This window comes from Amphiprion ocellaris, chromosome 9, assembly GCF_022539595.1.
Source record: "Amphiprion ocellaris isolate individual 3 ecotype Okinawa chromosome 9, ASM2253959v1, whole genome shotgun sequence".
NCBI classification, from domain to species: Eukaryota; Metazoa; Chordata; class Actinopteri; family Pomacentridae; genus Amphiprion; species Amphiprion ocellaris.
The window spans coordinates 12307434-12324588 of NC_072774.1; the positions used below are offsets into that span (position 1 = coordinate 12307434).

General features: G+C 36.3%; 1 protein-coding gene across 1 annotated transcript; it reads right to left on the bottom strand.

Moving 5' to 3' along the window:
* Positions 1 to 1762: 1762 nt before the first annotated feature.
* Positions 1763 to 14865, bottom strand: LOC111578036 (uncharacterized). The gene is made up of 7 exons (XM_023284618.3): positions 14627 to 14865; positions 12412 to 12783; positions 10993 to 11262; positions 8769 to 8856; positions 6541 to 6595; positions 5165 to 5298; positions 1763 to 3189 (listed from the first exon to the last, which is right to left on the bottom strand). The coding sequence occupies exons 1-7, from the start codon at positions 14676 to 14678 to the stop codon at positions 3132 to 3134; spliced, it is 1029 nt and encodes a 342-aa protein (XP_023140386.1). The 5' UTR covers positions 14679 to 14865; the 3' UTR covers positions 1763 to 3131.
* Between the last annotated feature and the right edge of the window lie 2290 nt (positions 14866 to 17155).

The following is a 17155-nucleotide window of genomic DNA, read 5'->3' on the forward strand; positions in this document are numbered from 1 at the left end:
AAACGAGTGATTGTGTAAGTCTGTATCGCAACTCAAAAAGAAATCCAAGTTTCTATTAAAATCCTCATCTTAAAATACAGTTGAATTTATAGGACAGCCGTCTTCTTTAATTTGTGTTTGGTGAGATTGTCAGGTGATGATATAAAATCAGGACTTTAGCTGCAGAACAGCAGTGTTTCACTTACTATTTCATACTCATTCTGCTGCCTGTAAACAGCAACAAACAAAAATAATTTGTAAATGAGGACAGTTTATTTGAGTTTTTTTTTACTGTATTTAAATACAGTATATGGGAGCACAGAGGTTCTTAAAAAGTTAATTACAAGCTCTAACTACACAGTAAAAATGCAAAAATACTATCAGTTTCGTGTAATGAAAGTATCAGCAGTAAAAGAACAAACATCTTCATTGCTCCTTGCATGAATTGTGTCTTTCGAGTATTTTTCACCGCTGTTGTTCAAATATTTTGCCATCTTTGTATATGTGATGATTCTATGACACCTTCTGCTTCATCTCCCAGCATCATACAACTCTGCTGTGTTTGTGCCTTTTGAATATTCAGCTGCTTCATGATGACTCACAATGTTTGTGTTATGATTACTTGTGCCCATGCCGTCTCGTTGCACTCATTTGTTTCTCTTCAATTCTTTTGTGTTTTTTTATGGCAGTTTCATGTCGTTTTCAGGCATTTTGTGTCTCTTTGCAGTCAAATTGTAACTTTATGTGCTTGTGTTCAGTCTCTCCTAAGACTTTTTGTGTTTCTTTGCAGTCGTTTCATGTCTTTTGCCATCATTTTGCATGTTATTGTATTTGTTTTGTGTCTCTGTTGTCGGTTTGCATTTCGTTGCAGGTGTTCAGTGTTCCTTTGTCCTTGTTTTTTGTCTCTTTTGTGTGTCTTGAATCTCTTTGTTGTACATTTGCATCACTTTGCAGTCAGTGTGTGTTGCTGTGTTCCTTTTGTATTTCTTTTTCATCAGTTTGTGTCTTTTTTCAGCTGTTTTGTGAATTTCTGTGTCTGTTCTCTTTCTCTTTGTGTCCTCTTGTGGTTATTTCATGTCTTATAGTCACTTTGCATGTCTTCAGGGTCATTTGATCATGTAGTGTCTTTTTGCAGTTGTTTTGTCTTTTGTGGTTATTTTGCATCTCTTTGTTGACAGTTTGGATTTCTTTGCAGGTGTTTTGTGTCTCTTTGTGTTCATTTGGCATCTCTTCATCGATTTGTGTGTCTCTCTGCAGTCATGTGATGTCTTTTGCAGTTGTTTTGTCTCTCTTGTCAATCGTTTTATGTCTCGTTATAGCTGTTTTATATCCCTCTACAGTTGTATTGTGTTTTATGGTTGTTTTCTGTCTTATGCTGCAGTTGCTACTTTGAAAAATCCAAAACATGAAACTGTTTTTTTTCTTTTTCCACACAATTTCACTTGTGTTATTTCATAGTTCTGATGTCTTTGGTTTTCTTCTACAATGTAAAATATAATAAGATAAAGAAAGACCCTTGAATGTGTAACCAGTGTGTGACTGCCAAATAAAAACACAACGTCCGATTCAGTCTCTGTGTAAACATGTGACACTGTTTTCAGACGTGTTTTAGGTTAAACATGTTGAAAGAAACTCACACTTCCTTCTTTTCTGTGTCTCAAGTGTTACAATTATGAAACTCATTTCCAGTTATTTGGGTCACACTCTGTTACTCAGCTCTTTTTCTTACTGAACATATTAAGACTATTTGACTCTAAGAAAGAAGTACCCACAGATTAAGATGTCTCAGTGCTGGTAAGCCCAATATATTGTCTTTATTAAGATTTTACATTTCATTGGATGTGTACCTGTTTCTGGGTTTCCCAACACAAAAACAGGAACACTCAATTTAAATTCATCTTTATTTACAGGGCACAAAATAAAGCATTTCATATAAAACAGTAAATTACAGAAATATGCATGTTTGTGTTTAATTGCAAAAATAAAAATGACAGGTAAAAACAAAATAATTTATTTGCAATGAGAACAAACAATGAGACAAAATCCTGCTCAACTTTAGGTTTGGATGATTTCAACAGATTTCTACTTCTGATATGGTTCTGAACACACCAGCTGATACTTGCTGGAACTGTTTTTTTTTTGTTGTTGTTTTTTTAGGCTAGATTACATTTTTTCAGTACCAGGTATCTTGCTGTAATGTTTTCTCCCGCTCATATGGGACATTAACTTTCATGAAGGGTTTGTTAAAAAAAAAAAAAAAAAAAAGTAATGGAAGATGTTTGTACGAACCTAAGCAGTCAGAACTAAAGCAAATACCTTCCAAAGTTGCTGTCTTGTCCCTGATGAGTTGCAGTGGAAGGACAGTAACAGAAAACCCAGACTGTATATAATCCGGATCTGAAAAGTGACCTCAACACACGTTCTTTCTAACAGCCAGCAGGGGGCGACTCCTCGGGAGAAGAAGTACGATTGCATAGAAGTCGATGAGAAAAGAAGCCTCCTTGTCACACAATTTACCTAACCAAACATTTTTCTAATGACTTTACATCACACATCTTCTAACACACTTTTAGCTCCTGTATCTTTAAACCTGACTCCTGAAAAGCCCAGTCTGTTTGGGCAATGCTGGTTACATACTGCTCCAAATTAAATTTCACACAATTTCTTTTTGCGTCCAGAATTTACTGCATCTGTTCTTACAAAATGAATACTGTTGCGTGCTATGTCCATTTGCTCATACTTCAAGTCTAGCTCAAGATACCCTGATATATGCCTTATCTTCCACTGCACAGCGGCTTGTGGGCCAGAATGGCTTGAAAAACACCCACTGTACCCCCACATCTGTAAGTACAGAAATATAGCTCTTACTGAAGTGTGTTACAGGAAGACACAAGTAAGTAACAGAAGAAAAGCCTGAATCTAAATGGAGAGAAGAAGCTCTGACCTTCCAAAAAGTAATTTTTGTTTCCTGTAGAGAACCTTTTGCTTGCTGTCAAGTAGAAGGTCAACACACACTATACACTGCTGTGACAAACCATCACTTACCAGACTGATAAAAGTGAACTTGATCAAAGTAACTGACAAATGTAATCTCCCATTGGGCAGAGCCTCCAGCGGTCGGTATATTCAATGGCATCCTGTGAGATGTCACTTCAGCCTCGAGTGGCGACTGAAGAGTAGATGATGGAGTCCTCTGCCTCCTGCACTTGTCTGAAAAAACAAAAGAAGCAGAGTATGAGTAAAGACTAAATCCAAACAGGGCTGAGTCCAAGTCAAGGCACATCCAAAATAATCTAAGTCTAAATTAAGACTGTGACCAAATGGAGCTAAGACTGAGTCTGAGCCTGTGTTTTCATTCTTCTTCTGTTGGAAAGGAATCTTCACCTTATCCTTTTTTTTGGGACCAGGGTTTCTTAGGTAACTTTCTCCATGAATAATTTACAGTTTATCTGCAGTTTAAAATACAAATTAGGAGTAAAGCTGCAAGCAGCGTTAATCGGGTCCTTGCAGCTCAGCTATCACCACTCATGTCCACCAGATGGCGCTATGACTGTGAATAGCTAATGGCCTAGGGATGTCATCAGACCCGGACTCTGATCAAACATATAAAGCTTGGGACAGATTGGAGCACGTACAGACTAGTTAGATGGCACTTCCTGTTTCATACGAAACACCAAAATTCTGGGGCCACCGGAACATTTTGACAACCTTTGAGCACTAATGCCTGTTGAACAATAATAATTCCTGCATTCCAATAGGTTTGCGAAGGCGCTCGGACCCTAAAAATGATTTACAAATGTGAACATAAGAAAACACAAAAAATCTTAAATAAAGAAAAACTCAATTAAAATTAAATTACAAATAATAATGCAAATATATAATTATCGTAACAAATGAATCATCAAAAATTACGCCCATAAAATTTAAATGATTTAAAAGGTAACAAAAAGTGACAGTAAAAATTGACACAATAAGAGATGGTTACATATTTCTAACATATCATTGCAACAATTATTTAAAAACAAAAGATTATTTCATAAAATAAAAAAGAAAACTGTGAAATTTAAAAAAATAATAATTCTAGTCTTTTCAACATGCTAAAATTTTTAATAAAGCAATTCAAAACAAGAAACAAGTAATGATTTCTATGTATTTTTTAAGCTTTGCCAGTTCAAACCTTTGTGCACTGACACAAAAAGCCATCCTTGCAGAGTTCTCTGTAGTCACCTCCAATATTTAGAGTTCAACTCACTTCCTAAGTTTTGTCATTGCTGGGCTCAAAAATGGAACATTTTCCACCTCAATTTGAAGCATTTTTGACTTGTGGGGAAACACCTAGTCGCTCCTCTCTTGGCTTTCTCTTTAACAAAGGCCTATCCTCATTCTTTATCTCCTGAGGTCTTGTGTTAGTGTACAGACAAACTGCCATTTTATAGATTATAGAACATTCCAGGTTTGCTTTTGTTACTGTTTTACTGCGAAAAGGAGATCAGTCGAGCCCCTCTCTCCCTTTATAGCATTGATCACCTCTGAACAAGTCAGTCAAATCAAAGAGTGGACAAGGGGAAATTTGTGTGCCGTCTCCAATGCCATTTCATCACAGAGATTTGTACATGTAAAGCACAGCATTCATGAGTGGGAGTGGAACTAACATTTTCTTCATGAAAATGTTCAGAATCTCACACTCAGTCATCGTTTTCAGTCATGTTGTATATCCCTTTGTGAGAAAAATGCCTTTTTTTTAAAAAAAGTACTTTCTCCTCTCAGACTTACAGGATGTTTGTCTCTTATATGTTTTGGAGGGTGTTATGCATGTCACAAAGTATGTATGTAACTTTATGAAAAATTGAGAGTACAAACATTTAAGATGATTAAGCTGAAAGAACATTTTTTTCAAAAACTGACCTATCTGCTGTTTGCAGCTCTTTTTGCAATATTTTTTATTTAGCTGTTATTATTCACTGATTTTACTTAGAGCTGTGAGCATTTCATGCCTGAATTGTACAGACAAAGTTCAGTAATGTTATCTGTTTCTTTTCAGATAATGATCTCTGTATTTATTTCTGACTTCCTCTGAGCTTCTCCGTCAGTATCTGATTCACACCTGGAAATTTAATCTCTCTTGGCTTTTTACAAGCAGCATGTAAAACTGACCTCCCACATCTCAAACATCCGTCTGTCCTACCTTTTCTGTTTGTTTTGTTTGAACTGGACAGCGGCGTAGCTGACGTCCTCCACAGCTCGGCTGGTTTGTGGTCGGTCATAGACTTCCTCTAGCTCTGCAGGAGGCATGATGTTGCTGGAGATGTAATCACGATGCTAAAAACAGACAGAAAGTAAAAAAGAGGAAGAGGACCAAAAATACAGAGATGTTTGAAAGCTATTTAGATCTAAGCTTGTCTGTGTGGCAGATGGCAAGCGGCGGGTTATAAACTAGAAATAAAGGAATGCTTCATATTCAGCTGTGATCCTTTGTGGTTTAAAAATATAATAAGTTGCTCTCAGCAGTGTTGAAAAAGCTGCAAATTAGAAAGGCTTTAAAACCCTTACTTTACTTTAAAAAAATAGCATTTTACATTAGTATAAGCATTGTATTTCATACAATCTATTCCTCAACAGTTTTAAAATAAATATGCATATTTTTAACTTGAGTTATTTTCTTTATTACTAATATACTTACTAGTAATCCACTGATAACTTTACAGCATTTTGCAAGAAACATACTTCACATATCATGAGAACATGAGTTTTTTTCTGTGTGACACAGTTAATATACTATTAGTATTTCTTGGATGATGCTCAGAAACTTGTCTTCTGATTCTGTTGTGGCTTTAGGTCTTCCAGACCTCTTCCTGCCAGAGTTTCTCCCAGTTTCTGAGCCTTTTGATGGTGAAGAAAACTGTACTCACTGATACTTTGACTTTCGTCACAATTTCTCTGAAGGAAACACCTACATTTTTAAGTGTTATGATGGTTTGTCTCTCTTCTATTGTTAATTCCTTTTCCTCACCATTTCATAGCAACACACTACTTTCTGCAGTACAATACTGTTCAAATAATGCTCTGGGGGGTTTGGTGCCACAGTTTGTTCCAACACTACTTTTATGCAGACAGAGGAGGTTGTAAATAATCAAGAAAAGTTGGGACATACGAAGGATTTGGTAGCACCAACTTTCAAGGCTTGATCAACCTCCATTGCTGCAGAACAGCTTTAAGCTGTTAATCCATTTCTTGTTCCCTGAAAAAGGCCTGTTTGTATAATTCTGAAATGTACATTATTATTCAATTTGTTGTTTTGTTTTTTTTAAACCTCTGGCAGTTCACCACTTACTTTTGTACCCTTTCAAGCTATTCACTGGACTTGAATTAGTTGAATTTCAATAAAAAATTGGAAAAATTGAGGTGTTCTAAATATCTAAAACTTATGACCGGTACTGTGTGCGTGTTTGTGTGTGTGTGTGTGTGTGTGTGTGTGTGTGTGTGTGTGTGTGTGTGTGTGTGTGTGTGTGTGTGTGTATAATTTATCTTATATCGAGACAGTTGCTCACACTTGTGACTCACCTTTTCCTCCGTTTCACCTCCCACATCACTCTGATCCTCTGCTGCCACTCGCCTCCTGCAACAATACAAGCACTATCACCACGAAAAGCACTGAAAATAGAAAACAAACATGTTTAAAGAAAGAAAAGGAGGTGTTGAAGAAAGAATGGCACACAGCAATCACATGTAAAAATGCCTGATTTCTTTTATCATCAACTGGCAATGTAACTACAAAAGATAACTTGTGATTACGAGTTACATGTAAATATATATAATATATACAAATAAATATGCAATTATTAATACAAAAAACATACATATTTTAAATTAAAGGAAAATAAATCCTTCCATTGTTTTAACTAATCATATAGGAATAGGCAGAATAGCTAATGACGATGGCCTGGCTACATTCTTGTGGGATTACCTAGCATGCTAGGTACAATAACAACCAATAATTTTTCCTTATTTTATCAAGAAATGTAAATGTTTTCTCCTAGAAAAATCAACAACAATAAATCCTGATGGAAGCAGGACTAACATGAGCTTGTGTTAGCTAACGTAGCGACACAGAGACCAAGCTAGCTAGCATGCCTGTTAGCGCAATGGCTGTGTGAAGGTGGCTTTAATGAATCTCTGTCACGATTATTCTTACTGGTCTTTGTCTCATTTGTTTGTTAATTCAACGCTTTTTAGCTAAATAGTTACATTTTGTTTCTGTCACAGACATACATGGACTCCTCTTTTATTGCCAGGGACTGCAGATGGAAATTAGCTTAAAGCTAACTCTGGTGCAATACATCAAATGGAAACATTTATGTTTAATATTGTACATGGTCCCTTTTTAAATAAACTGATAATAATAATAATTTGAAGTGTGTCTGCATTTATTCAATTTGCCTCAGTGTTCTTGAGAATGAGACTTATTAGTTCTAAATAAAACAAAGTGAAATAGTAAATTATATTAGTTTTTGTACTTTTTGCTTCTTTATTTGTCTTAATTTTTTCAGTCTTTGCTTCATTGTGAATTATCCACATCTTAAAAGCACTGAGAGGACAACCATGACTCGACTGAGTCAGCCAGGACTGTTTCACGCATATTTAACCGGTATTAATTTTATATAAATAACATTTATTCTCTCTATTAGCTGCCATTCTCTGTAAAAATCAACATTATGCGACTGTAACTGTAAACAGGCTGATAATATCACAACAAAGTGGAGTTTCAGTGTTCATCAAATCTTTGTACCTTATAGAGAACATAAGAGGAAGTTTTAGAAAAAAAATAACTTCAAAAATATCCAGTTACATATGACAACCCTGCATTCAATATGTATATTCTAAAAAATGTTGACAACGTAATGAACATGAGCATCAAACATAACATTTTGGTATTCTATCTTTAACATGGTGCTTTGGTGCCACATTTACAAAGACACAAGAATGAAGAGTATTGGGTTCTGAAATGCTGAGCAGTCAGTGATAACATCCTGATTTTGCATTTATCTAACATGTAATTCATGTAACTCTAAGTGCCAGACGCATTTTGTGCAGTATTTCCCTCTGAAATGTAATGGTCTCGAAGCACGATGCTGAATAAATGCAAATGCTGAATTACTGTGTTTAACCCTTTGAACTTTGAACAGTTTCTAGGTGTGTTTTTTTTCTTTGCTCTTATCACATTTTCACTCACTGTGACCTAATTTTTCACTGCAATACAAAGTCCTGCACCTCTGTGGAAAGACCATAACTAGCATGACCATATACCGTTAATATTTAACTATTTCCATTTTTACAGCCTCTACAAGCCTTTTTACCGTACTCTGATCAGCAGTAGAAAGATGCTTCACCATGCTGAATGTGTCGTCCAACAACTCGCTCCTCTGTATGCTGCATTAATTTTATCTTTCATTGTCCTTTCCTCTCTGAGTTTTTGACTGCTGGCCACAGCTGAGTTAGTCATGGAGAATCAATGTTGCCAAGGGGCTCAGAATCTTTAGTTTTTTACAGGATATGATGAATGCAAACATTTTATTTTTGATGAGTTTTTAAATTAGAAATGCAGAACAAAGAGATTCTGATGAAATTCCACAACTTTAAGCTTGTCACACATGACTCATATGAGGGTCATCGGAAAACTGAAAACCGGAGGCTTTCTGTTTAATTTTAGCAATTAAAAACAACACGCTTTCCAAATCTATCAGCAGGTTTTGGGGTTTGGAGGATTAAGGCAGAGTTATTTATTTAAGTACCTTTTGATGATGAAGAAGACCAGTATGAGAGTGATGACAGCCAGCAGGACCCCAGACACCACACCGACTATTAGAGGCAGGTTACCGTCTGGAAAAACACCATAAACTGGTAAATTATTGCACACTTTTTTATTGGTGACAGTCTGTCAAAGTTACAACATGCACAGAAATTAACCATCAGTTTCAGTATCTCCAGTTAATATTTCCTGTTCCAGTAAGACTTATCACATGAGCACTTGTATGTGAAAGATGTCGCTGATAGTGATTAACGTACAAGGAAATGTCTGTCTTTTTTTAGCTTCCACTTTTGAGTCATTCCTTCTGAAATCATCATTTTTTAGGACATTTTCTGTTCAACCATCTCTGATTTGCCAGATTTTTTTATGGCATAAAATATTTATGAAAAATATTTGGGATTTTTTTTTAGGTTGATACATGAAATACTTTCCATTATATATATATTTTTAAAAATCCCTCAACCCACTTTCAGCAGTTTTTTTTTTTTTTTTTTTACACTGGAATTTGAGGTTGTGTTTGAATGACAATATCTCAGGAACTATTAAATATAAAAGCTTGAAATTGAAAAATGATTTTTTAAAAATATGTGAATTTTAAAAAAAATTTTGGACCGCAGTTTGTAGAGGAGATCTGTCATGTGTAGTTGGTATGAAGTCAATAAGTACAATACAGGGTGGGCCATAAGTTTCCATACATAGGAAAAATAAACATTTTATGTTGGACAACTGTTTTTATTTATATAATGTGCTCTATGTGATTACCACTGTTTCGAAAACACATATTAATACGTGTTTTCCACTGTTGATGAACTTGCATTAGCACAGTTGAAGTTATGCTTGTAAATAAGATATACATTATACATTTTCCTATGTATGGAAATTTATGGCCCACCCTGTAGGTAACAGTTCACTCTATTTCTCCAGCCTAGACAGAATGGTTAGGAAAATAAAGATATTTACATATCTAGAAATAAATAATAAAAAAAAGCTTTTCTTCATTATAATCAGAGAACCATTTTGAAACTCCAGAACTCTGTTGCTACTATGATTAGGTTATGTACATTTTTTTTGTTTATGAAAGCTCAAGGGAAACAACATTTTTCATTTTTGTGATCAAGTTTTTCATATTGAAAAGTATTCTATATGGTTTGTATTGCTGTGACATGCAGCTGCATATGGTTCCAAAAATATTACTGGTGTTGCATTATCAATTGTTTGTTAATCCTTGCCCAAATATGGGATTTTTCATGATGGCCTAATATCTCAACTTCTCTATAATCAGAGACTATTCTACCAACTTGTCCATTAATATGAGATTTTGAATCAATGACATGATGAGAATAAACAGTGAAAATATCAGGTTTTTATCTTTAATAGTTCCTAAGGTATTGTTCAAACTGCTTCAAATTTCAATGTGTGAGAAAACCTGCTGAAAGTAGGTCAACAGGATTTTAAAAAAAAAACTCAGAGAGTATTAGATATATCAAACTAAAGTTTCACGATAACTTTTGAAATATTCACAGAAAAATCTCCCATGTGTTATGCATGTGTACATTATGTATGGATACTGAATCATGTGACCTAAATATGTAGCGAGCAGTGGGAATTGATGGAAACACCCCCACAATTTAACCAATTGTTCCTTGTATCATTTCCGACGGATAAGTCCCGATTGTAGCAAGATCAATCATGTGATTGTCAGCAGGCAGCTGATGTAGTGTTCACTTGCTGTCATAGTTACAGTGTCGCCGTGCCACTATCTCGCAGTGAGAAATTCTTAAATTCGTGGATCCAGACTATAAGCTGCATCACTACCAAAATCTAATGAGGTGGTCCTTGTGTCATTTCTGACCTTCCCTGAAAATTTAATCCAAATCTGTTAGTCTGTTTTTCAGTAATGTTGTTCACAGTAAGACGGATTGACAGATTCACAAAAGGACAAACGTACGCTGACCGTCACATAACTCCATCACGTTCTCTGGCGGAGTAATGACTGAGCAGAAGGCCCCTGATAATTTGAGAATAATCCCTTTGCATGTCAAATCTTTCATCCAGTAATGTAAAAAAATGTACCTGTGAAGCTGCAGTTGTCTTGGTTCAGTACAAATGTAATGAGTGTGTGATTGGATGCAGCCTCAAAGAGGGACTCAGACGCTCTCTGTTCCTAACATTAGCACAACTTCTGCAGTGTAAATGTGGGAACGAACCTGCCTCTGCCTCCTTCACCTGCACGGTGTATGGCACACATCTTGTATTTGGCTTGTTTTTCACAGCACACGTGTAGTTCCCAGAATCCCTTGCAGTCACAGGACCAATCTGGAGGACGGGGCCAGAATCTGGGAGGGTCAGTCCATCTTTTGACCAGGTGATGACCAGTTGGTGGGAAGAGCAGACTGAAGTGCATCGCAGTGTGACCGTCTCACCCCCTCTCATCTCTCCAGCACCACTAGAGCTGTTTATTTTCATTTTACTGCCATCTAAAATGAAACACGATCACATAAGCCTTTAGTAATCCCGTAGCGGGTAAGTTGGCAGCAGCAGCAAACAGTGCAAAATGCCAGGACACAGCAGAAAAACAAAGAAATATACATAAGTTCTGCTGATATTGTACAGATTCCCTCATATGTAATTAATCTGATGTTACAAATAATCATCTGAATGTGGAAAATAATGAAAGTAAAATAACAAAATACATTTTCCATTCAATATACTGTGATTATGAATGATGTAATTTAGTTGGACAAAACATATATATATATATGTTTGCAGCTGATTTTGCGGCATCTAGCAGCACATTGCATTATGATCTTGGTTACTAATTGAACAAATTATTAGTGGGATCACAGGGGAACAATGGCAGCAGTTCCATAAAGCAATTCTTTGGTTGTACTATTAAAACTGACCCGGTGATGTTTAGCAGGTACAATATTTTCTGTGTTTCGTTTAGCTGTTCACAAACATTGTACTGTTTGTTGCTGAGGCTCATGAGTGTGTCAAAGTGGCTCGGAGGAGTCAGCAGCTGTAGTCAAACATAAACACTCATGAAAGTTTAGTGGCCATCAAACTAAGAAAAAATAATAAATACAGCTTTCTACATCACCAAAAACTGATAATTCAAGTTACTGTATGCATATTTTTGACCCTTCAGATTTGATAAAAATTCCAGAAAACCTGTAATAAATCTATGAATGAATGCATGACTGTTTTTGTGTGTGTGTGTGTGTGTGTGTGTGTGTGTGTGTGTGTGTGTGTGTGTGTGTGTGTGTGTGTGTGTGTGTGTGTGTGTGTGTGTGTGTGTGTGTGTGTGTGTTAAGGACGTGTGTGTTTCAATGATTCCATCGTGGAAAATTCTGAGTTATAGGAGTCACTGGAAACTCAAGACTGCCGTGAGATACATACAACTGTATGTAAACGTTTGTTCACAACTCATCCAGAACCACATTTCATCCCACTTGATCTCAAAGTCACTGAGACCAAGAGCTTCTTGACAACCTGAATAACTGCACTAAATGTCACATGAGTCCATTTAACATCAGCTGAGAGTAAACTATGTCAGTTCTTCTGGAAGATTATGAATGCTCGCTGATATTAGTATTATTGTTCACATTAGACATCAGCTCTCTTACAGTTGACGGTGACATTCACTCCAGTTTTCCCAGTAAAATTTTGGTCTGCAACGTTTGTTTCCATCCTGAAGCGAAAGGTTGCGTTGTCTCCCTTCTTTACGTTTCTGATCTGTAAAGTGCAGTTTCCCTTCTTGTCTCCCAGGTATCGATAGCGTTGGTCGCTGGGTTTTTCGCTGTCGTATACAGATGGCGTGATACCCTGACAGATCTCATGGTTCTTACACCAGACCACTCTGACAATCTGCATGGAAACCTTTCTTCCATTCTTCTCTGCAAACTCTTTGTATGTGAAGGTGCAGGGCAGAGTGACCGTCGATCCTTCCATAGCACAAACTGATCGAACAGGATAGCTCACATTTTGAGCCACAGTACCTGGAAAACACACGGTTAAAGGTGGTAAATGTTACTGAACATCAAAGACAGATTACAGTCCGTTTTAGTTGAAGTTTGGTTAGATTAAAAGCTATCTACATGCACATATTAAAGGGGCAGTTTGGTTTCTTAGGGTGGGGTTGCATGAGGTGTTTTTGAACTGTTAGTGCTGTAGCTACAGCTGGTGGCAGTAGGTAGGATCCCAGTTTGGACAAAATATTGGAAAAAGTGTTTTAAAAGCCACAAAATGGCTCAACAAATGTAAAAACTAAATTCAAGTTGTAGTAACTAAATGAAACGGACTAAATGAAACTTCATGATTTCACATTCCTTCCTCTAGCTTAACATGTTTCAGACAGTTAAGATTGTCTGTTACTTAACAGATGTGATATTTCAAGCAAAGTAGCAACTCTTTTACAAATAAATTCCATGAAAGCAATAAATTTGCCAGTATTTTTTGCTGTGATCTGACCAACAGTGGACTCGTGTACAGAGCTTATTGTACAGCTGCTGATACAGTTGATGGAATCTGTTGTTCTGCTGCACTGAGCTGATGTTAGTCATATTTAGGGGTGAAATCTGTCCATCTGACCCTTAGTTTAGCAAACTAGTGGGAAAAAAATAATAAATTATAAATGTGTATTTAGAATTTGCAGGGAATTTAAATTTAATTTGTGTCATTTTTGCTTTCAAGATTGAAATATTTTATATAATTGTGTGTTAATTACCAAAATTTGGGGTTGTTGTATTAACTGAAGTGATGATAATTTTAAAAAGAAGAAGAAGCAAAAAAAAAAAAAAAAAAAACAACTCAGAAGAAAATCTATCTGGAACAACTGAGTTTTAAAAATTTGTCAAACTAAACATTTGTCACACAAACAATTCTTTAAAATAAGATGGAAATATAGTTTTAACAACTGTATTTGGATGAGTCACCAACTTAAAAACTTGAGTTTATGCTTCCAATGTTTAATTTAAAAATGTGTTTAACTGAACCTAATTCCACTAAGTCAGTGTAGTTTCTTGGTTGAGTATAAGTTTATTAGAACTCAAGAAGATTAATGCAAACTACTGCATTGTTTTTTCTTTTCTTTTTTTGTAAAAGTTAATTTAACCTATTTAAAAACTATCAAAAGGCCAAATGGACTTTAAAGTATACAGATTACACATATTATTTTATACAACACCTTGACGGTGTTTAGTTAGTATGAAAACCTGTCACATAAAACTGTGCCTGGTTGTTATTAAATGCTAAAATATCAAATTAAGGTTACTTGTTTGGGGTCACAAAGTGCTATTATTCTATAGGGCAAAAACACTTTTTATTCTTAACTTTATTTGCTTTGGCTCAACTGAACTTAACATCACAGTTGAATAGATAAAATCAAGGAAGAAACACGAGAAAAAACAGAAGTAATTTAAAGAATCACACAAAGACAACAAAATTCCTGCTAATGTTACAACAGTTTAAGTATCTCAGATTTGCTCGAATTTGGTTATTTAGTCTTTGTGTCTTATTAAAACTGAATTTAAAACCCTCTGTAAGACTGCTAAACCCACTGGACAGGTCCTGCCTGGTCTTAATTGAATCTATATGATGCCAATAATGTTCTCAAGACAAGAAAAACTCAAACACAGGCTTGTGCGTTCCTACGATTGAACCATCAGATGGAAGTGTTCCAGATGTCTTTGCTACTTTTCCAGATGAAGTTTAAGAGCAGACTTTGCTGGAAACTTTCTTTTAAAAATTATTTTTGGCTTGTGGTTTTGAACAGTGAGTCAGAGAGTTTAAGCAACATTTTAAATCTAAGAAATAAAATTAAAAATGCTGCTTCAGTATTACCTGCTAGAAGCACCATGAAGCTCCAAAGAACCTTTTCGTCCCAAACCGCCATCCTCAGTTCTCTGCGGTGTCTCTTTGGGGTTTAACTCACTTCTGCAGCCAGAAAACAAGACTGCTGATGGCGAGGTTGTGAAATACAGCAGGAAACCTCATTTCACCACCTCCCATCATGTTCTGACTTCCTCCTTTCTTTCTTTTTATTCCAGTAACTTTTCTCTCACTCGGGCAAGCCTTGCTTCTTTTAAGGTCATTTCCCCAAAAAGCCCACGTTCACACTTTACATGCCATCATTCTTTATTCTCAGAAGTCACTGCGTCAAAGTGACTATTTCAAACCCGGGGACCAGCAGAGACACAGAAACTCTCATATGATGAAACAGCTGCTTGGTTTCCTCAGACAGTTTGAGGAAACTCAGACACCAAACATCATCATCATCTATGAAGACAGACCTGCAGCTGGAAATAGTTTGTGTGGATTCATCAGCCCAGATACTCCTGCAGTTTTTCAAAATCACACAAGGACACATTTAATAACTAAACTCAAAGAGACACAAAATGACCTCAGAGACCCAAAGCAACTACAAACACACAAAACAACTGCAAACTATCAATATCATCATTGTATTTCAGATACACTGCCTGTCCAAAAAAAAAGTTGCCACCTGGATTTAACGAAACAAATTGGTAAGAACCTTCCATTGGATAATTACTGCAGTGATGAATACGTTTCAGCTGCAACAACTTTTTTAACCCTAGCTGATGCAGTGAGTAGCTTCTCATTTCTTAAACAACCATGTCGGAAGACATGTCCTGTGGTCATAGAAAGGATGTTAATCTGTCTCAGAAGGGTCAAATTATTGGCTTGCATGAAGCAAAGAAAACAACTAAGGAGATGAAACTACTAAAATCAGATTAAGAAACACCCAACGTATTATTAAAACCTGAAGGATAGTGGAGAACCATCATCTTTGAGGAAGAAATGTGGTCGGAACAAACTCTTGAACAATTGGGATCAGAGATCACTTAAACATTTGATTGAGGCATATGATAAGGAATCAGCAGCAGAGCTCACGGCTATGTCTAATAGTGAATGTAAGAGCATTTTCACATGTGCAATGCGAAGGGAACTCAAGGGATTGGGACTTATCAGCTGTGTAGCCCCAAGAAAACCACTGATCAGTGAGGCTAAATGGGGAAAAAAAAGGCTTCATTTTGCTATGGAGCATAAATATTGAACTCTGGAGCAATGGAAGAAGGTCATGTGGTCTGATGAGTCCAGATTTACCCTGTTCCAAAGTGATGGAGGCATCAGGGTAAGAAGAGAGGTGGATGAAGTGATGCACTCATGATGGCTAGTACCTACCAGCCTGTGGGGGTTAGGGTTATGATCTGGGGTTGGTCAGGTTCACCAACATTATGTTCCCAAAGAATGAGATCAGCTGAATACCTGAATATACTGAATGACCAGGTCTTTCTATCAATGGAGTTTTCCTTCCCTGATGGTATAGACATGTTCCAAGATGACGATGCCAGGATTCATGGGGTTCACATTGTGAATGAGTGGATCAGGGAGCATGAGACTTCATTTTCACACATGGATTGACCTCCACAGAGTCCAGACATCAGCCCCACTGAGAATCTTTGGGATGTTCTGGAGAAGACTTTGTCCGACTCTCCCATCATCAATATAAGATGTTGGTGAGAAATGAATCCAACTCTGGACAGAAATAAATGCTGTGACACTGCAGAAGCTTATCGAAATGATACCACAGCAAATAAATGCCGTACTCAAAGCTAAAAGCAGTCCAACAAAATATTAGTGTGCGACTTTGTTTTGGATGGGCAGTGTTTATTTCTGTGCAATATCTGTTTACTTTCATTTCACTTTCTGTTTACCTGTTTCTTGTTATTTAGTTGACAGTTTACACTTTGAACTTGTGTTATTTTGTACTTTGTATTCTTTGTTGATTCTATCTAACTGCTATCCTCTGTGTAATTGTCTACATTCCACTAACCTTTCTTTATTGTACTTTGGCAAAACAATTTCCTCTGGGATGAATTAAGTTGATCTGATCTTATCTTGTAATATGAAGAGCAGAAATGTGATATTTCTGATCTCCACACTGTGATTCTTCCAGGAGAAATGTCATCACTTTTACCTTTACAGATATCTACAGTTCAGTGCTCAGAATAACTCAGTGTAAACTACAGGCCAAACATTTGGAAGCAACTTCAAGTTTCTCGTTACAATGTCTTTCTTAAAAATCAGTATGAATTCTATGGATATTTTAAATGGATTTTCTGTACAGTAAAAATGACTGGCCCTGTAATTTATCCTACAAAGATTTGCATTGCTTTTGTCTCACACCCAGCCAACAATACAATGTGAAATATGCAATACACACCACTGCCTCATTCACTGTTATTTATACTGTATATTTGTAAATAGACTGTTTGCACTATCTTTAAGATTTCTTTGCACTGAAAAGGAGAAGCTCTCCAATCTTGTTATACACTGCATAATGGCAAT